The sequence below is a fragment of the Ciconia boyciana genome, chromosome 2 (assembly GCF_034638445.1).
Source record: "Ciconia boyciana chromosome 2, ASM3463844v1, whole genome shotgun sequence".
Taxonomy (NCBI): domain Eukaryota; kingdom Metazoa; phylum Chordata; class Aves; order Ciconiiformes; family Ciconiidae; genus Ciconia; species Ciconia boyciana.
Genome location: NC_132935.1, coordinates 91,371,496 through 91,393,741, shown reverse-complemented (window position 1 = coordinate 91,393,741; position 22,246 = coordinate 91,371,496). Strand labels below are relative to the sequence as shown.

The 22,246-nt window shown below is 43.5% G+C and overlaps 1 protein-coding gene across 1 annotated transcript in view; it reads right to left on the bottom strand.

The window, feature by feature from the left end:
• The window catches only part of CDH20 (cadherin 20), a 36,736-nt gene that overhangs the window by 4,519 nt on the left and 9,971 nt on the right, over positions 1-22,246 (bottom strand). Inside the window, exons 4-9 of the mRNA XM_072851362.1 lie at positions 18,959-19,126; positions 16,920-17,107; positions 12,432-12,685; positions 8,811-8,947; positions 6,146-6,267; positions 4,142-4,259 (exon numbers count right to left, since the gene is read on the bottom strand). Of these exons, the coding sequence (XP_072707463.1) occupies positions 4,142-4,259; positions 6,146-6,267; positions 8,811-8,947; positions 12,432-12,685; positions 16,920-17,107; positions 18,959-19,126 (987 nt within the window). The remainder of the gene's footprint in view (positions 1-4,141; positions 4,260-6,145; positions 6,268-8,810; positions 8,948-12,431; positions 12,686-16,919; positions 17,108-18,958; positions 19,127-22,246) is intronic.

Below are 22,246 nucleotides of genomic sequence, written 5' to 3'. Positions count from 1 at the left end.
CCTCCTCTCTCCTGGGCACATGGAAGTGCTTTCTCTCCTTCAGGCTGTTTATGTGCCCTTTAGTATGTGCTCCCCAGCTATTAATACCACATCTTTTCTTCACTGGGTCTGTTTTAGCATGAGAAAAAGCAGCCCAAAGGGCAGAAAATGGCAAAAAGTGCCTGGATTTATGTTGTGTCAATGGAAATGTCTGAGTCATCTTAACAGTGTAGTAATTTGGTTGCATTTCCCTTTCCTGGGTGAAAGACTCACTCTCTTTAAACTGACTTACAATATAAGTCACAAATTCTATTCAGGTGACAGCAAACCTTCATTTTATGTAAAATTGCTCTCTGTGAGGGAAAAAGACTTCATTATTCTGAGCTGGTCATACTTTGCCTGTAAAAGAAGTCACAGGCAGTGAACCTGACTGAAGCTGTGCAAAATCAGCTAGTGAGAGATCTCAAGTGTTTTTAATGATAATTATTTTTTTTTCAGGCCAAAACCAAGTTTCTATAATCAAATATTGAAAGATATATATGTATATATATTTTTTTGCTGTGATGTGCTGACCATATCACCCAGGTCTTAAATGTTCTTTGTGATAAAATTCTCTTGGTGACTCTTGGCATTACATTTCGACCCTTTTGTTTTGCTTTGTACTAGGCAGGCATCCAAATCATCCCTAAAGGATCGCTCTACCTGTTACTCTGCAACTGCAATACATTGGTGCCAAAGCTTGTTGTGTGAGTCATCAAAAGCCAATGCGATTTGACGTGCTACTGCAGTGCGAAGGACATGCTGGAATGTGATGCAGCATGGCAGAAACCGGAATACGCAATTTTCTTCCAAATTTGATATCTGCTAAGCCCTGGCCATCAAGACAAGAGGGCTTGTGAGGACATGAAAGCCCATTATATGAAAAAAAAAAAAGCAAGCATGATAAGAATGCACAATATTTTTGCATCACAGCTTCCAACACAGTGTCTTCGGCTTGCAGAGGGCTGGATGGTAACGCTTAGCTACATCGCTGAGCAGAGATACTGAAGACTGCAGCATGGCAGGTCCCGTGCCTCTGTGGTCAGCAGGAGGTGAAAGCTGTACTTCCCGTGGACATGCAGGGTGGTGTTTTCATGTGGTTGTGAGAGCAAGTCATGGGGCATCTCCTTCCTGCAGTTTTCTGCCCCACTGAAAGTGATGTACCTCCCTGGAGAGGTCATGGGAATTAACCGCTGTGTAGGTCCAAACTCTGAGATCAGAGCTAACCACCGCTCTTCTCACAAGAAAGGCTTGGTTTCTTTCTGCATGCATCTGTACAAGAACTGGGGATGATTAGCCCAGAACTTCTGTTAGCTTTTAAAAACTAACTGTAATAATTATGAGTAGTTAGGAATAATATAAAGAAATTTTTCACCAAGAGCGGGACAAAGAGCACAAGGAAGCAGGCATTACAGACACCACCAGCTTGAGGAAGGGGTCACATTTTTTCTTGGGGTTTTTCAGCTCACTGCTTTTGCACTCTGCCAAAGCGTGAGGTAGACCACAGTTTTAGGAAAGGAAGAAATAGCTAAAAATTTTCCTAGCACAAATTTAAACACAATGGGGAGGACTGCCAGAGGCTTCCAATGACAGGCCTGGGGGTGGTATGACACTGATGCCTGCACCCATTAAAATGGCTACTCTCCTCATCAGTTCCTGGTACCCAAAGAGGGAGGGCAGCAGTTAGAGGTCAACAGAAGATCAGCTCAGAGCTTAATCTGGAAATGCAGTAAGCTTATTTTGTTGTTCATTGCATTCTTACAGCAAGCCTCTTTTGCCAACTTTTTCCCAGCATAATCTCACCCAGATTTAGAAGCGGGGGAAGATGGCTTGCCAATGCTACATCAGTAACTGAAGAGATAGGAGACCCCAGCTCAATTCCCTGCTTCATCACATGTATCCTATACAGCCTTGGGAAGTCACTTAGACCCAGATCTTTGCAGATACTTACATGTCTATCTCCCACTGATTTTACTGAACTCAAAGGAACCAGGCATGTAAGTAGCTTAATTTCTCCTTGCTCCGGATCCCCGTCTATAAAGTGGAGAACAATAGGATTTCTCTGTCTGCCGGAGATATGTGGAGAATGAATAGACTGAAGAAGTTCTCAGAGACTAAAATGACAAGGGCCAAAGAAATATGTAAAACAGCTCATCAGAATGCAAACTGTGATCTATCTGTTGCTCAGTATAAATCAAGGTTTTAATTGTTGCCAGGAAGGCTTCATGCCTTGCAGTTTCTCTTACTGCTATATCGGACAACCAAGTAATCAGCACAATTGCTAATCTTAATAGTGCCTTCTCACAGCCTGGGAAGCATTGCTGTCTCGTGTTTATGTGCACAGGCTGTGACTAGCAAGGTGGGTTCTGTTTCTTGTCTTGTCACCCTGTGACATACAGTATAGCTACCCCCTCTGTGACCAAGTCATATAATTTATATAGTACTTAGTGGTCCCTAGATGAAAATATAAATATAAATTATTGTTACTGAAATGACTACTGCACTCCAAATTGCTGAGGCAGTAAATTAATCCTTAATGTGTATATTTCAAATAGTCAGTGGTTTGATACTTAACATTTTTATTTCAAATTTGTAACCAATAGTACCCTAAGCTTCTTGTGATATATATCTCTGGAAAACTGGTATTTTACAGAGAGTGGGCGGCACAGCCATTCAGTCACTGCTGTCACTATAAATTATCACAAGTATGGCCTTAGACAAAGTGCATCTGATGCTGGGAATTTTGAGTTTCTTTTTTTAGAACAATGCCTTGAGGATGAAATGAGCCTAGTTTGCCAAATGTTTTAGCAACGGTTGTGCTTTATTTGTTCACTTATTTTGGCAATATGTATTAAAAAATAAAAAAGAGGGATACAATGGGAGAGAGCAGGGGATAAAAATGCAAGAAATTGTGTGGGGAGGCTTCAGGGATGCTATAGAACAAAATTGCTTTGGGGATGAAAAAGTATTAGCATGCTGTGGAGGAGGGCTCCAGACTCTGCAAGTAGCATGTTTTAAGACATGTTTGGTTAGTGAAGGCAGGGGCTTCTTTATTAGCCTCTATGCTGCTCTTTCATATGCCTGCAGAGGCGCAGACAAGGGCTTATGGAAGTACGTGTGACAAGTAGGCACGTGTGGGAGCAGGGGCAGGCACTCTGCTTGGAGACTGGCCATGGATGCTGCACATGGGCAGTCTTCCTCCCTGTTTATTCTGGAATTGCTTGCTGATTTGTGGTACTTTACACACGAAACTCCTACTGAAATCCAGCCCCTTCATATTGACTTTTAAAGCTCTGCACCAGGTCACTCAAGGTTGTCCCTCTTTCCCGATGAAGGCTGGTGTGGACCTGACCTCAGCACCATTGTCTGTCCATGGAGATCCTCTATCAGCAGCAGTCATGTGAAGGCCTGCCACGGCAGGGCTTTCCTGCAGGCTCCAAAACCACCAAAGCTTCCCCAAAAGAAACAAATTCCACTGGTTAGGCTACTCAAATGCCAGCACTTTGCCATGAGTCTTCCCACTGGTGTTTCAGTTTCTACTTAGCACATCTTACACAGACTTTTAGCTGTATGCCAAGGTACCCCCCTAAGGCTCTGCATCTCCTCCCTCCCTTTCCTAGGGAAATGAGGATGTGCAAAGCAGAAGAAAAAAAGTGCTTGGGGGAATAGACTGGAACAGTACAAGAACCTTCCCTTTCTGTGCCTGGGAGAAGACATGAAGAGTACAAAAAAAGAGCAATGTAATTCCCTTCAGATTTGCCTCCTAGTTCCAGTTGCTATCCTACCTTTAAGCATCTCCTTTTGAACGAATGCAATTTCCACTCCGGTAATCCGAGATGCCTGCAGCCTGACCACAAGACCTGAATTTGCACAAAACATTGGCACATTTCCTCGAAGAAGAAAAAGGGGCCTATTGCTAGAGAATATTTATAGAGAAGAAAATACCATATAACCTTCAAGTGTATTAAGTAATATGTCATTTTATCACTGCCTTTAAGGAGCAGGTGTCACTTGGTATTATTTGAAATGGCAGTCTTATCACACACTGTAAGTCACAGCCTCTCAAGTCCAACTCAGGCATTAGAAATTAGAGTAGCTAACTGTCTGTGTCCACTCTGATTACCTTGATTGTCCCTTAGAGTAAAGTTGGGGTTGTTGGCTGCCTCCGGAGCCAGGCTGTAGTAGAAGTGCTGACCCTCCTGTGGGTCGTCCCTGTCGATGGCACTCACTGTCTGGATCAGCTACAGAATATGAGAACAAAACAGAAACAGGTGAGAAGCAAAATATATATAATATAAATAAACAAACAGATAATATATTTTTATATATATAAATATAAGCAACTGGAGCATTTGAATAAAACTGTCTTGCAGAGGTACAATAGATAAATCAAGAAGAGACTCAAAACCTTGCAGACTTCATTTATTTTGCTATGATCATGCAAATCACTTTTAAACAAAGGAGGAGACAGTCAGGAGATCATCAAATAACAGACACTTTTCTCTCATGCATCCCTATCTTCTGTTGAACGTTTCTTTTTTCTTTTGAGGGCCCAGGATGTTCAGAAGATTCACTGTGCATTAGAGAGCTTGTAAGAAAGCCCATACTTATGTTCAGCTTCATTTTGCAGGTAGAAAAGGACTTGAGGTTGATTATTTTATCACTCTTAATTTTAAATGAGTTAAATTCTTCCAAAGATGTCAGTGGAAAAGAAAGAGAGAAAAGGCAACCATGCAGACACACCGCATATTCAATAAATAACACCATGGAAAGAAACTAAGACAATGCTAAATCCAGAAAGAGATTTGTCACCTCACCTATAGAGCCTTAGTAAAGTAGGTCTAACAGCTTGAAGCACAGTGAGCTATAGCTCTGTCTGAATAAACATTCTGACATCTTTTTAGACAAGGAATAAATCTTCACCTGGATTTTTGCATTCGAAAGTTATTTTTGGATTCAAAGGCAAATGACAGACCCATAAAGTCTTATTTATCACCTTAAAACTGATTTCAGAACTTTTCAAAATGTGGCAACAGAATTTGGCTTTCTCCACTGAAGGAAGTAGTCCAAATTAGCATGCATTTCTTGGAAAGCTTATTATTTAGGACACTCACCCTTCAAAACCAGGAAAAAGGCTAGGCAATGATTTCTATTCCCTATATTATTAAGGACCTCTGTAAATTAGTGAGGTGAAATTATCCTGTATATGATAGTTGTGAGGACAGTTGTCCCAGCAGTGAGTAGCTATTTCATTCTGCTTCACAGCAAGCTGGGAGAAGCTTCAGTGAACACACAGTGATATTACTAGCATAATTTTTCCTTCACTAATCATGACTGGTGCGTCTTTGTGTTTAAACTATGCTAGTCAGCTTAGCACAAGTCCCCACCGTGGACCCTGGGTGCTGAAGCACCACGTTGCCTCCCCACCAGCGATCATCAGTAGAGCTTGCACCAGCTCCAGCAAGGGAGAGCTCATGTCCATCTGTGACACAGGCAGACCTTGTTCAAGGGCTTTGGTGGGGTTTTGGAAGGGAGACAAGCAAAGACGCTTCACTGCTTGCTTGGAGGTGCTGGTTTACAGTGTGCAGAGTGGGAAGTCCTGTGTTGTCTATGAGTCTCTGTCATCTCCAGTTCACAGCGGAACAGATTCAGTTTGGCAGCCCTTTGAAGCTAATGTAGTATGTTATGCCCAGCTCCCATAAGTCCAGGGGTGCTTAAGGCTCTTATAAATAGGGTCTTTTAACAGTAAGCCTTGTCTGTCACACGTGGACCAGACTGACTCCGTGGCACGTCTCATAACACTTCTCCTCTCTTTGTTGCTGCTACAGGACACACTGGGTTTTTGCCTGCTGGCACCTGCCCAAGGGAAGGCTTTATTTCAGCCGTGAAGTGTATTGCGCAGTGAGCCTGGAAACTACTGTGGCAGATAAAAGAGGTGCTATATACCATGCTAATCCTGGTGCGATGTGCTTGCCTTTGGAAAGCAGCACAGAAAGCTGCTGACGAGAGTTCAGATGAAATGTGTGGTTAGCTGAGCCCTCTTTCCAACGCTCACCCTTTCTGGCACGCTGTCTCTGTGTAGGACAGCATCCCCTCCCCAACCCCTGGCGTTACTAGCATTTCTCACCTGCCCTGCTTTGGCATTTTCACAGACAAAAGCTTCATAAAACCTTGCAAACTCTGGCGCATTGTCGTTCACGTCCAGGACTTTCACCGTCACGGAGACGCTGCCCACCTGCGAGGGGTTGTCTGGAAGGAGAAGGCACAATGTAAAGAGGGGCGATATATGGGAAGGGGAAGGAGCTGCTCCTCACTCTGCTCAAGAGGTAAAGCAGCTTTTTTTTGCTACTGACTCATGTTAAATGACATTTTCCCATCAGGAACTGCAGTTACTTGTGGCTTGTGTGACTTGGAGTGAAGCTGCAAAAGCTGCTCTCTGTCTATCCTGGCTTCCCATCTAATCACATCTTTTTCAAACAAATTCTGTGAAAGACTTCAACCTGGTTCAGTCCAGTGGGACTATTTCTATAACAAAAGTTTTAGACAATGCCCGGTATTTTTTTTTATTGCCCTTTGACTGGGCAATACTGTTTGTTGAGCCTCAGTACTGGTGGCACAAATTAGGAAGGGACTCTTTTAAGGATAGGCTTGTTATTTAGAGCTTGCTGAAAGTGGTAATTCTGCAGTTCAGATATGTTTTTGCTCAGAATTTATGTTCCTTGAACTCAAACATAGCATCAAGTCTTTGATACTTTGTACAGGGGGGTTTAAAATGTAATAAGACATGAAATTGTACAGAAAAGCTTTCACCGAAGCTTAAAATTGCAATGAAAATTTTACATTCTGCATGACATCATTTGTGATATTTCTGTCCCACTGGTTCATTAGCTTTCTTTGCCAGTAACTCCATACAGCATTTCTCATATCTTCACAATTTCCAAACTAACTGGCCACAGAATATTTTTTTTTCTTATTGTGTTTTTCTGCCCCAAAACATCTTTTTTTGCCATATTTAATGATAAAATGAAACTCTAAGCAGAAAGAAAAAAAAAATAATTCATTATTAAGAGGTCAGAAAAGGTGCAAAAATCCAGAATATTCTTAAAAATTAGTATTCTTATCTGCTTTTTAGCCATACCACTTCATGCATTTATCTCCAAATATATCTCCTTTTATAACAAGAAATGATATGTTCATATAAACAATAGAGAATTTTCTTAACACTCTGGAATTTTCTTAAATGTTCAATGTACTGTATCCATAACGTGTCACATTTTATCATTAAGATAATGCTCTTAAACTATATTGTTTCTCCCTAATTTATAATTTAATCCTTCAGCTTCTCACATATCCATACATATCTTGCTAACACACCTGTCATTGTGGCAGATGAATGTCTGCATTTACACTCTTGGTAATATCGATCTAACTTGTAAGACTAGGAGCTTTATTCAGGAGTGCACAACTACAACATTTTTGAAACTATTCACTAAATTAAAATACTGTGCTGCACACGTACAGAGCAAAACTGACAGAGGACTGAAGGAGGATGAGTCAAAGGAAGACATGTCTTCATATTGGTCTCACCCTTGAGTGCTGCTACAGGGGCAGTTTTACAGACTCGTCTGTATATGTGGATTTACATGGAATTGCAATGGCCATTGGTGGCTGAAAATAAAACTAGCATTAAATTGATGGGGGTGAGATCCTATCATGTCACCAACCCCTCTCACTACTAAAAAAGGGACAGAAAGGCATCGTGTGCTCGAACAGCCTGCAAATATGTGGCAGAGTCACCCCAGCTCTGGTGAAATATTCCCTCTGCCAGCTCCAAGTTGGCTGATTGCATTTTGGGCAAGCTTCTTGAAACTTTTTCCCTCTCAAACTGTCCCATAACTCTGGTACAGCCTGGATGTGCGGGGAGCTCTCTCAGACATGAGGAATGACTCAGCTGTTGGCAGCAAGCTTCTGAAAAGCTGCTGCCCCTCAGCAGATGAACTGAGATCCTGCGCAAAAGCTATGTGGACCAAGGAGATTTCAGGTGAAGATTGGGTGAACCTTTTATTTTATTTGCTTATATATCCCAAGCTCCTTTATGAAGCTCACATGTTAGTATTTCAAACTCAGCTAAATTTTTCATACTGACACTATGAAATGATCAGCATCTCCTTGTTCTCATAGCCTCAGTAAATACCTGGCGCGGATGAATCCTGAGCTGAGTTTTAGCTCATTGTAAAACTCAAAAGGATAATGAGTTCAGCATACTAGAAGATCCCAGAGCACGCTGGCCCGAATTATTTATGCAGCAAGCAGATGGTGATGACATTTACTTGCTGCTGAACCAGAGCAGATTTCAACTAGTGACCTAGCAGGGTAGGATCATTGCTGCCTACCAGTCCCTGCACCGCTCAATCCTCCCAGGTAGGACTGGCAGCTCTGGCAGCTGTGCAGCCTTTGCAGTGTCTGCTTTAGCTGCCTAGCCCTTCTGAAGAGACAGAGCTCTTGCAGAAGCACATCAGGAAGAGTTTTAAACAAATCCCTGGAATACTAATGAATTGAAAAAGCAGCACTCCACATTTAATTGCCAGCCTCTACTCCTCCCACCACCCTGTGAAAAAGAGTGTAAAAAAGAAATAAAATGCAGTATTCGCTTGTTGATGTCAGAAGAGTAATTCAGTTAATACGGCTTCCCACTCAGTGCATAAGAACATGTGAATTGCTGAATTCAGGTCTCTCAGCCTGCTTTGTCTGTTGTATCTCTCTAATCTATGTACAGTCTGCATTCTCCTTACTCAGCTCCACGGCCAGCACAGTGATGTTGTGCCAAGAAACATCCTCCCGGTCAAGAGGTCTTGCAGTCATCAGTGCTCCTGATGTAATGTCGACATAAAAGAACCGCCCCGGATCACTGCTCCTGTCAATCGAGTATCTGCAAGAGTATGTATTAAAAATATTATGCAACCCTTGTGAAAACTGTGCGTTATAGCCAGTGAAGTACCCCAGCAATGGGAATACTGTCATACACAGCAGATCCACATTCTTCCACAACCTAGTTATGTGCTCCATTGACTTGTATAGGTACAGAGTGAGACGCTTGAAAAACTAGGAGTTCATGTGACTAACGGCATTTAATGGTGAGTACTACTTGGACGGAGCTGGAACACAGGAAGATTTAGAGGAAGAAGCCTCAAAGCAAGGCACAGCTCAGCACAGGAACATCTGCTTTACAGAGAAAAATCTGTCAGTGAGGAGTGTGATTTCTTTTTCTAAGCAATATAATTATGCCCTTTCCTTGGGCACAACTCAGACAGGATGAAAACGACTTTACATCAGCTCGTTCTCTGGGCACTTAGGATGACAAGGAGGAATCGTTCCCTTCCTTGTGCTTTTGTATTCTCTCCTCCTTCAGGGGAATAAACTCCACCTGCATCCTGGACCTTCCTACTGATTGAGCCATGTCAACGCAAGGGGGATGATGACTGGCTTTTTCATATCATCCAGCCAGAAAAACAGCTCCCTCTGTGAGGCTGATTCATCATAATTACTGAACCTGCCTGGCCAATATGTCAGTTTAATGCTGGGAACAAGCTTCTCACACCCGTGAGCAGGGGAGTGTGGTGGTACCTGCAGGCCAGAAAACTCGGGCAGGGAGGCAGCTGATTGGCAGCTGTCACTGCTGTATTCGGTCAGAGGGACCTTTTCGCAGGGCATGTAAAATACTCAATACCCTTCGTATGCATCACCTTGCTCTTAACAGCAGTTTGTATGAGTTGCCTTCCTAGCTAGCTATGTTAGCATGGTAAGAGATCCTTTGGCAAAAGCCACACATGTGCCTATGTAAATGCCACAGCCTAGAAGAGAGCCAGACTTATTCTTGGTTTTGTTGGTTCTTTCTTTGAAGTTGATGGGAATTGAAAGCTTTAGTCATAACGGATGCTGAACGGGGCTCGTTCTTCTGAATTTTCTCCTTTCAGCACAAATGCATTCACTGGAACAAGCAAGCCAGCCTGATCTTTATATAGGCACTTATTAAACTGGGATATAATTTTGAGCTATGTTGTTGGGAAATTCTTTTACACTTTTTGCAGAAAAATTGAAGAGGGTGGGATGGCAGGTTTGCTTCCCTTTCCTTCCCAGTCCTTCCTATCTCTTCTTAAATAAAGAGATTTCTGATGTATTTGATTTATTTAGGAAATAAGTACGAGTGTTGCTATATTTTGCTATAATAATTATTCTTGTATGAGGGCTATAAAAAGAATTTCTGACAGTTTAAGGACAACAAGTATCTGAAATTGAATACGGCCTTGTGATTAGTGGTGCAGGATTAATCACTGGTGTCAAGAGGCACAGGTGGAGTCTTTGTCTGGATTCTCCACATAAGTTCTCCTGTTAATAATACGTGCTCCTTCACACTTGTTTCCACTGTACTCTCTCAGTAATCTTCCTGAATTGCTTAACAACAATCATGGCATATTTCCAGCAATCAGAATTTCACAGTGTGGGAGTCCAGATACTAGATGCTGGGAAAATGAGGATTTGAGAGTTCCCCCGTGTTTAGTGAGCCCTTCCGAAATGTGCCCTGGCTTTTCCATACTTGAAAAAATGGCAAAAGGAGGGGTCAGATCACAGTTTTAATTTCAGTTGGATTTCATCTTGTGTAACAAAATATGTATCTGGGATTTTGTTTTTCTTATCTTGCCTTGCCCTGAGCAAAATGAATGCAGAGCAAGCCTAAAGCATTGCCAGTCTGGTATTGCACAGAGCTGGCATGGATGGAGGAGACCACGTAAGACTCAAGGAGAACCAATTCTTAACATTTGCATTTTGGATAGCATTGCAAATGGTATTTATTCTTTTTTTTCCTGTTTCCTCTACCCCAGTCATTTACGTTGGTACATACAAGGTGTCAGGGAGGAAGGAGGGAAGAAGGGAGGAAAGAAAAGAAAGTGGGAAGGGAGGAAGATGGGAAGGAAAAGACAAGAAAGTTGGGAAGGAACAGAGTTACAAAGGAGTCTGTGCATATTTGCAACTTTTTTTTTTAATATATCTTTGGTGATGCATTCTGTGCTTTATAGAGTGCTATTTCATCAAGGGTAGTCACTGGAAAGCTCTGAAGAGAACTAAGAAAAACCTCATTAAAAATAACAATGAACACTTCTACCCTCTGATAGTCTACAGAATTATTCTTATACTATTTTAAGCAGATTAGCACAAAGCTGTTTGCACTGCAGTGTTTGCATAATGCTAGACAGTAATCAGCAAAATAGAATGCAAGTGGGAAAAAGTTTAAGGTAATGAAATTGTGCTGCAGACAGTATGATACTTAGTTTTATTGAAGAATTTGAGACAATGTCATGAGAAGTATGATAACCTTATAATGTAGGTAGAAAAGACAGGTATATTAAGGTAGCAGAGATGAAAAAAATAATTAGAGCAGCAACACAGAAAGCAATATCATTAAGAAGAACAGGCTTGTGTCTGCTCAGATCTCCTAGCTGAAGCTCACAGAGTTGCTCATATAGATTTAACTTTCTTCAAAAACTCAAATACTTGACGTTTCGACTCCCTCCTGTATTTCCCAGGACTGTTCCCAAACGCAGACAATTCAGAAGCAGGACTGACACAACGTTAGGTGAACAGCAGCTGTTTCTCAGATGAGAGAAGGAGCCAACCTGCTGGGATTATTAACTTGCAGTCACCTGGAGCTTCTGCAGGTTGTGAAAATTAGTATGTGGGCTGGCCTCAGAGGAAAACAGTCTTCTCTGATAAACTGGGCTGACTTGGCAGCCACTATGGAAGAGAGTGCTGTGGTCACACAAATCTGCTCCTTTGGCTCCTTGCTGAGTTGCAGCTATGAAGCTCCCATGGCTGTAAATACAGCTTTACCTTTCTTAACTCCTTAAGGGAATATCTAGCTCTGCAGCTTTGACCAGACACTATATAATTTAGTGGTTCATGAATATTTATTAGTATGCATTCGATCTACTCTAAAAGTAGCTGTGTATTTGAGCTGTTGACAAAGGCGGGCTTTGAAACAGAAGGGAGAGAGAGGAGAAGTGAGTTAATTACCTTCCCCTCAGTATGGCAGCAGATTCTCAGCAATGCTGTCAGGTTTTGTGCCAGCAAAGGCACGAGTCTGGGGTTTGTTTTTAATGTATGCTATCAGGACATGCCTGACCAGTTCATTGCAATGCTAGATGCAGACATTCTCCAAACCATGGAAAAGGCAAGGGTGAGCTCCTGCATTGCTTGGGCAGTCGTAGCAGAGCCCATCAGTGTGTGAGATCTGGTTTGACTAAACCCATTGATGACTACCACAGGCTAAAAAGAGAGTTTCTCCTGTTTCAGCCCCATCACTGCCCCACCAACAAAAAGGGAGCGCTCCTGGGGGAACATGCAAAGAGAGGACAGACCTGATTGAGTTGTTGGTCACATCCGGGTCCTTGGCAGAAATGATCTGTATGGAGGTTCCAATCTCCACATCCTCGGGCACTTCCACAAAGTAGAAGCTGGGCTCAAACACAGGAGGTTCGTCCACATCCTCCACACTGATGTGGACAGTGGTGGTGTCACGGAAGGGACCCAGGTTCAGGAACCGCATTTCCAGGTGGGGGTTGGCACCCTCTACTTTCAAGGTGTAGCTCTTCTTGCTCTCAAAACTTAAAGGCTGAGGAGAAAAATTATATCTAGCATTAGGCACACTGAGCCGTATGATTTAGGCCATATAATTTTAATTTTCAGAAGTAAAAGATGCCCTCTAATATAAAGTAATGCTTCTTTTTTAAAAATAAATCTTTACCATGATTTTTAATCATAAGAGTAACAAAGATAAGTATTTGCAGATGGAGACAAAGCATCGAGTGACAGTAGTATCAGGAACGACACTGTCTACATTTTTTTTTTTTTTAACTTGACAGTTGAACTGAAAAAGCCAGAACAGATATTTGCAGATCACTTCAGAATACGTATTCTTTCATTCTTCTTGCTGAAATGAAAATAAAAGCGGACGCACCACCACTGCATTGTGATTCACACAGTGTGTTTCATTCCTCTCTGGGAAAAAAAAAATGCAGAAACAGACAGTGTGGGAGCACCTGAAAATAAGTTAAAGATACGAAGAGTTGGTTCCTCAAAAATAGGTCCTGGTGGCAGGGACAAGGATGCTCACACGTGAGGTGGGGTCCCAGTTAGGATCCTCTCTTCTCCCTGGTGAGATCAGATTCTTGTCTCCAGAGCACCTGTCTGCCAAGCTGCTAAAGGGCTCCAGTGGGAGCAGGGGACACGGTCAGCCTCAATGGTGGGATCCTGCTCCAGTTTGTATCAGTAATCTATCCTTTCTAGAGGTGTGGTTTTTCACCTCCTCAGTAAATGTCCTAAACACAGGTTCACAATCCAGGTGTGCTGGGTGCTAGGATTTTAATCTCCTCCCTGCCTAGAGAATAGTTTAATTTCAAAGCACTATCAGCTACCCTGGCATCTTCCTGTGGGAGCCCTTCCACTTTGTATGAAATACTCAAGTATGATTTGAAACAAGGAGTGGGAATGGCTCTTTTTTTTCCTTTTCTTTCCTGGGATAATGGATAAAGGGGGGGAAGCTTCCTCTATTAGTAGTTTAATGAATTTGATTTCCTTTCTAGATAAAACTACTTATTTGATGAACATGCATATAGAAATAATTGATGCTGGCACTGAACTTTTCAATAAATAAATCTTTCATCTCCTTTCCTTCTTCTTTTCACAGATCCTTGAAGAAAATAGGGCCTCTCCGAAACCTATTTAGACCTAAACGGAGAATTCCCTATTTAACTTGCCATTTACCAGTTTCAATAACAGACGACTAAAAGCATCTGACAATGACAGCATGGAACGATCATTCCAAAGCATACAAAAAATTTTCACCATATGGAGTACACCTTACAGAGGACACAGTCATACTTCCCAAGTTGCAGTTACAAGTTACAAGCAGTCCTGCTGTCGTTAAATGGTCACAACCCTTTACTTCTATCATCTGGAGAGTTTTAATGCTGAAAACCAGCACAACTGGATCCCCTTAGCTGGCACAGATCCTGAGCAAGACAAACCAAGAGAGAAATGTCCCTCAATTCTCAGGGTTGCCCTGTGGGACATACTCCTTTTTGTTACATGAATGGCTTTCAAAACCTCTGGCTTTATTTGTATGTAGGAATTTGAGCGTTGTGTGTGGAACTACCACGCACAGCCTCAGTTCATTCAGACTCCAGTCAGATCACTGCTGTTCCCATCCAACACCTTTATTTTTTCCTATTCAGCTCTTTCTTTTTGAAGACCTACCACCAGACTGGGGCATGGAGATGGGCAGGAGCACAGAGAAGGAGGAGGATGCCAAAGCAACCGGAAGACAAAGGTAGAAAGATCATTACTGTAGCAGTGAAGTCCTCCTTGGCCAGTCATAACCCGTCTCTTTTTTGCCCTGCTCAATAGTGCAGCCGGGAAATTCTGCCGCCATGAGATGTGTATTAGTTTAAGCAATATCAGCAGAAGTTTCACATGCTCAGGCATGGCAGGAATATATATTATAGGCCTCAAAACACCCCCTGAATTCAGTGGAGGTGTCAGTAGTTGTCTACTGCCACAACAGCTTCTCTCCAGAAGTGGAAACATTGCAGTGACATACAAAGGCTCACGCTTTCACAGCAAAATTACCAGTACAGAGGTCCTGCATAGGAATGCCTGATGAAAGACTGGAGTTCTTGAAATTATAAAAACTAGAACTCACTCAGCATTTAGTACATGGGGTTAAGGAATGAAGACTAGAATGGGAACTGGTTTTTTTGCGCTGGGGGAGATGATAGTCCAGTATTACTGGAGATGCTGTCCAGCGATACAGTAAGAACTGTGCAACCTGCAGGAGCAGGTGCGGATGATCTGAAACTTGCTCCTAATGCCCTTAGTTCCACCTGGTAAATCAGTGACTGCTGCAGGCACAGCGCTTGTCAGAAAGGATTTACCTAGGTCTACAAACATAATACTCATTACTGCAGAGTCATTATGGTCTAGCATATGTTGAACCTCAACACCACTGTCTCCCTCATTAGATTTGTCTTCCATGGGTGCGTTCAAACCTCGTTCCAACACTGGTCCCATGGTGAGGGCAAGCAGGTTGCCTTCTCCTGTGAACCAAGCATGCTGCAAAACACAGCTGAGAGGAGTGCTGAGACAGGCACCGAGAGGTGCACCACGCAGGCGGGATTTAGCACAAGCCGCTGCGAGAAAGTGATTGACCAGGCAGCGGCTGGGGAGGAGGGCAGCGCGGGGCTCCACGGGTGGTGGGCTCCATGTTGGCTGGATAATCCCCCCACCCTGGCTGCTATGGGCAGTGTGAAAGTGAAGGCAGGGAGAAGGTGGGGGCCGTCACTGGGGTGAGTATCAGCCTCACAGGCAGGGAGCTTGGAAGGAACTGTAACTTTTCAGGAGGCACTCAACATTTTGTGGGATTAGTTGGCTGAGATAAGTGGCCACAAGACCGCAAGCCATGGTCTTCTCTGTAATTGTAAATTCTGCCCATGATAGAAGTGCTAGTTACTTTGTTTGGGAAATCTGTCTAGAAAAATTAAAAGGAAAGTTTTGCTTTCTCTCTGGGTTTAGAAATTCTCTCTCTCTCCCCTTCACCCCATTTTGATATCCTTTTCTATCAATAGCAGTTGATTTTTGTGGTTTATTTGGTTGAGTGGATCCAAAGGACAACTTTCCTAATGTTTGACTATTGCTAATCATAACGTTATAAAAAGCTACGGGCATATATAGAATTTTACAAACATTTATGTACAGTAGATGTATTGAGCAGTATGTACCTGATGCCAGTACATATCTGGTATGATTGATGCCATAAATTTTTGTAACTCCTCCTCCTGACATACGTGAACATCTAATAAAACCATATTCATAATAGCAAAAGTCAAGCTTATTGACACATTTACTCCAAAGAAACTATTTTCTTTCATCAATAAATGAGTGAAAAATTACCTTACAGTTTGCATTCAACATCTATTTCATTCCAGCAAAGCACTTTAAGCACATGCTTAACTTTAGGGACTAGTGTGCATAAACAAGAGTTGGACGAAGGTGACCATAAATACCTGCTTAAATGCTTTGCTGTAGGCTTGCAGGGTCAAATCTCTCCCATGTGTTGTTCCATTTTAGTGCACAATTTAGTCCCAGGCTATTTAATGGAGACTATACTTCCTTATTAGTACACAAGATATGCTTAGGCAGAAATATGGTTACAATTTCATAAGCTAGAAACAGAGTTGAACTTCTAGCATTTATGTAAGATTGTAGAATAAATATCCTGTAGCAGGGAGTCTAAGCAAAATACTCTGTTCCTTTCTGCATAGCCTGCGGTACAGAGTACTAGCAGTTTCACAGCTGCCATTTTAGAGACAGCTTCTTCTAGCTTCCTAATTAGCATTTATGGATCTTCAAGCAGCAATTAAAAAAAAAACTGCCTGGGTTTTATTGGTTTATAAATAATTCGAAGGCATGCTTTACTATTGTTTGTGGGACACCGGAGTGAAAAATGTGTACAGTTCAAATGCAAATATTGATCTAATTTCTTGCATTGTAGGATAATTAAGCTACAGAGAATATTTAAATAGATAAATAGTGAATCAGAACATTCCTTAGGTGGGAAAAGACATGTTTATGTTAATGCTGTCCCCACTTTTTAAAGGTTACTCCTATGAACGCAGTCTGCTTTCATATTTTAGCAATGAATGTTAAAGAAATTGTGTTTTATAGCAGGAAAGGGGCTACTGTCATGTAACAGGAACCAAGTTACTACAGGCATAAGGGAATATTGCACACATAAAATGTAACCAGGACTGTTAGCTATATAAATTACTATAAAAAGGAAACTTTACTACCTTTCTCACAGTTATGATGCCAACTTGGTAATTAGGATCAGTATTAATATCAAAGACATCCAGTCCGTCTCCATCTACAAGGCTGTATTTCATCTCCGCATTAATGCCTTCGTCCAGGTCTTTAGCAACCACGCGGCCCACAGTGGAGCTGACGGGAGCGGACTCCAGCACACTCATCTGATAATGCTCTGGCACAAGGAGCAGAGAGGGAGAGGGGAGCAAAAAACAAGCTGTGAAACAGAACTGAAAACTGCACAGCGATGCAAAGAGTAGATCAGGGCAGGCCACAATATTGCATAGCCTGCAGGGAGTCTCTAGTACCTTTCCCAAAGCTGCAACAGCGGCGTGATTTCCTTTAAAAAGCCACAGCCAGACTGAATTGCTTGGGAAAGTTTTATTTAAGTGTTTATCATATCAACAGGTTTGTTCAACAGTTCTTTTCAAAACAGCAATATACCTGAAAATGGGAACTTCAACTAGAAAAATAGGGCAATTAACACCAGGGCTGTTGCAGCCACGATATAAAGCAGGATATGAAACAGATTTAACAGGACAAGCATCTTTTATTAGATCAGCTTGTACAGCGGGAATAAACACACAAGTTTTGAGCACCACAAATCCTTTCCCAAGTCCATATAAACTTCTTTTCCACCTTGAACAAGGCTTTGAGAGCTCAGAAGCTCGCCTGTTTCTTCCAAATTTACCAGTTACACTATTAAAATATAGTACCCCTCCCTACAAACCCTATCTTGAGCACATTTGGTGTATCACTAATTTGCTTAGCAACTGTTTTAAAAATGTGTTTTAAAAATATAAATGTTGTATCTAAAGTACTTCTCTGCCATTATCTTTTATGTTCAAACCTTCCTTGCTGCGCTCGCTCTGTTAACTCCACCACTTATTGGACTTTACAAGGCAGAATAACACCAAGGATGGGGTTTGATCTATTCTCATTTTTCTTAATCAAGAGTTTGATATCAAACAGTTACAATTCATGCTACTTTCAAAACAGGATTGGCAATGGTATGTTCAAGGAGTTGCTCTGACAGAAGAAGAAAAGTGGAAGTTGATGCTTCTTGCTGATCTTAGTGGAATGCTTCGATTTAGCAGTGCAACATGCAGAAACTGATGAAGAAGAATAGCACCAAAAAGAAGTGCAGGAGTTTTCATTTCTCAGCTAGATGAGAAAAATGGCAAAACCAAAACGGCTTGAGACTGATCTACACCACCAAAAGAATCAGCTTTCTTTAAAAAAATAAAAAAAAAGCAGATTCCTTGAAAGATGTAGTTCAGTCAAACCCAAAAAGCTTCTTTCAAATTTTTAACAGTAATATAGAGTTACGTAGGTAAATTTGGTCTAAAAGAATTTTAAAAAGGAAGAGCAAAATATTGCAAATCTTGCTTTGAGATTCTCTTCTGTAAAGGCAAGGTAACATTTCTAATAAGAGTGGAGTTACCTATTTTTGCATTGCATTAATGATGGTTGTTACATATCTTAGGGTTTAACTGTGTATTGCCAATGTTCAGACAAACCTTTACTGGAGAGCAGCCTGTAAGTCAACACACTCTACACTGGCAGCACAGCTACCAGACGCTCCCCTGCAGCGGCCTGGCTGGAGTGTTGAATGAATTATCTTTCAACTTCCAGCACCTCCACATGTCCCTGATTTGACAGACATCCTTTTGGAGATAGGATGAAAAGAGAATCAGGGCAGCAATTCGCAGCCAAAGGCAATGGCCATGAGCACTCTAGGAACACAAAAGATCTCCTTATTTCCTTTTTCTGTAAATTAATTTTCCACCCTTTAAAGAAAGTGTTGGTTTTGATGATTTTGGAGGTCAGAAACCTCTTCTGAAAGACAAGCTGGTGAATGCTCCATTTTGACATTTTTCTGAAGGCAAGTTCCTGCTTCGATCCGAAATTCTGCCCATCTCTAATTGTCACTATCCTGAGTTTGAAAATGGCTGTAATGAGAGCAAACAGCAGCCGTGTAACTCAGCCACCCCTTTTTGCCCGTCCTGACGCAGCGGGTACTCACTCTGTGGAAATCTGGGTGGATTGTCATTGACATCAGAGAGGGTGATGTTGACTGTGGTTGTTCCAGCTAATCCTCCCAGCTGTCCACCCATATCCTTGGCCTGGATAATCACTTCGTAATATTCTTTTGCTTCTCGGTCCATGTTCATTAGAGCTGTTCTAATTAAGCCTGAGATTGAGGGGGAAAGGGGTTTTGGGAACAAAAGAAACAGCAGTTAAGGAGTACACAAACAAGGTGGGGTGCTCTTGCTCCTGCAGCGCACTCCCTACGTCAGGCATGAGACCAGACTCCGCATTCAGTCTCACCTCTCCTGGCAGAGTAAAACTCACCCACATTAAATCTAGGTTAACAGAAGGTGTGAATTTTCAAGCAGCCCAGTTAAAACGCATCAGCTGCGGGGCAGGCTGTCTGTTCGCAATTAAAATGTTGCCTTCCAAGGGAGCTGGAAAAATAGTTCGGGAACAGAGTGCGCTGCGCTGAGTTCAGGCCCTGCTCAGGATAACGATGTCCGCACAAAAGGTGGGAGTGATGCGACTAGGTAAAAGATACGTCAGGACGAGTTTTGCGGAGTGTCCCTACTCCGCAGTCCCGGAGGCAACCTGACAGAAGCCCGCAGGCTTTGCGCGCGTCCTTCGGGGCCCAGGGCGGGGGCTAGGAGAGCAGAATTTGGGGAGATAACCAAATCCGGGCAGTTCGGGCAGCTTGCTCCCGCCCCGGGCGGGGGCGGCGGGGGCCGGCCGCCCTGCTCCCCCCGCCCTGCAGAGCCGTCCCTTTCCCGCGGGGTAACACTTCTGCGAGAGGACGGGAGGTGGCAGCAACGCTTCTCTCACGGCGGCTCCGGGCAGCGCTGCCGGTGCCGGCTGGGGAAGCGGCCCTGGCCGCCGGGGCTGCCGCGCTGCCGGGCGCTGCTGCCCGCTCCCGCCCGCTCCCGCGGCCCGCGTCCGCGCGCGCTGCCTGCCGTTCTGCCTCGCCTCACCCCGCTTGTCGGGTGCCCGCCGCAGGGTTTGCGTGCTCCTCTTTCCTCCCCCTTGGCGCCAGGCCTGTTGGTGAACGCACTCCTTTCCTTTTCACCCGGCTGCCCCCACTGAATCCTGCCTTGCCCGTGTCCGTCTGTGTCCTGGTTTCAGCTGAGACAGAGTTACTTTTCTTTATAGTGGCTCGTATGGGGCTATGTTTTGGATTTGTGCTGAAACAGTGCTGATAATACAGAGATGTTTTAGTTGTTGCTGCACCAGTCAAGGACTTTTCAGCTTCCCATGCTCTGCCAGGTGCAGAGGAAGCTGGGAGGGGGCACAGCCAGGACAGCTGGCCCAAACTGGCCAAAGGGCTATTCCATACCATATGGCTTCATGCTCAGTATATAAAGCTGGGGAAGAAGAAAGAAGGGGGGACATGTGGAGTGATGGCGTTTGTCTTCCCAAGTAACCATTACGCGTGATGGAGCCCTGCTTTCCTGGAGATGGCTGAACACCTGCCTGCACATGGGAAGTAGTGGATGAATTCCTTGTTTTGCTTTGCTTGCTTGCGAGTCTTTTGCTTTACCTATTAAACTGTCTTTATCTCAACCCATGAGTTTTCTCACTTCTACTCTTCCGATTCTCTCCCCTATCCCACCGGGGGGGAGTGAGCGAGCGGCTGTGTGGGGCTTAGTTGCCGACTGGGGCTAAACCACAACAGTCTGCCAGGACGGAGGCGCATAGGCCTATGTTCAGAGCTGTCAAACCTCCAGTGCTCCCAGTGCCACCCATTGCTCTGGCCGCCAGCACCTCCTTGCCCACGGTGTGCCGGCAGCTGGCTCCTTTGCAACACACCTGCCTGGCGCGACTGCTCAACTGGCTGCTTGGCCGCAGGAGGTCCCGGAGCAGGAGAGAAGCAGTGGCTGGTGATGCAGCCCAGGGGATGTCCTGGCAGGGGACACTTTCTAGGGCACTAATGGCCCTTGCTAGACATGGACTGTGACACATTTGGGGTGCCCTCCTGTGTGGGGGCAAATAAGTGTCAGCCCCAGGCACTATGCCAGTCGCATGACTTGACATGCAGTACTTGCACATCAGGACACTATTAACTTGAGTGATCTGCATTTAGTCTTTATTTTTAGCAGAAAGACAATGTATGGGTTTAATAAAAAAGCAGTAAAAAGATACCGCATTGGCAATTATCGCTGTATGTAGAAGGGAAGAAATAGTGACCAGTATTGAACAATTCACAGTGCGCTATTTTAATGTTGGAGTCCTTAAGAGTCTCATCCTGCAAAGCTGAGTGAATCCCATGAAGTGCTGTAGCTCCTCAACTCCCATGGATATAAATAAGATATGAAAATGCTCAGCGTTTTGGGAAATATTTTCTCCATATATGAATACTTTGTAGGGAATTTCCACTCTTGGCTTGTCCTTAATACAGAACAGGCTAGATCTAAAAAAAGACATCAGTGCCTAAAAGCCAGGCTCTGCCTTGCCTGTGTTTGGGGCCTCTGGTCCCTAGAGGAGGGCCAGGCCAGGACATCAGGACTCAGAGCCAGATCGGGTTTCATGCTCCTCCAAATGGGACCCAGAGGAGCAGCCATGCTGAGCAAAGAGCCTCCGATGCTGCTGCACGCAACTGGTCAGCAAGGAAATGCTGAGGGTGGTGATGAATCTTAAAATGTTCCTTAGGGCTATGGGAAAGGCTCAGATCCTCAGATCTTCCAAAATACAGGTGCTGGTACCATTTCTTTCACCAAACCGATTGAGGTTTGCTCTCTTAAAAAAAGTAGTAAAGAGCAGAGGTGATGTCCTTTCTTTTCTGTAACAACCAGATGGTTCCTTGGGAAGTGGGGGACTCAGGGGCCTTTGCCTACTCCACCCGAGGGGAGGGGATGTAAAGCCATGTTTTTTACCTTCTAGGGGAATATGATCACGGGCAGGCTGTAAAAGTATTCTGGAAAATGGAGGAGGAGGCTCTCAGCTTTCCTTTGAAGTTGTGCCTTCACGTGTACATTTGTTCAACACCTGTGAGGCCAGTGACAGAACAGGAACAGGAGCATGCTTCTGGAACCAAGAGGTTGTGTCGGGAGCTGAAGGATAAGGAGCCCAAATGCTTCTAGCAGAGGAATGTATTGAAATGGGTTGCCCACTATTGGGTGCTTTAATCACCACCCATCAATATGAAGGAGCTGGCCATCATTTATGCTCTAGCTCTGTTTTAGAAGAAAGTGAGAGCTGTGTTTTGTGGGTTACCAAATCCTGCAGGTGGGTTTGCCCTGGGGAGGCTGTTTGGAGTCCTGTGCCCATAATGAGGAAACGGTTTCTG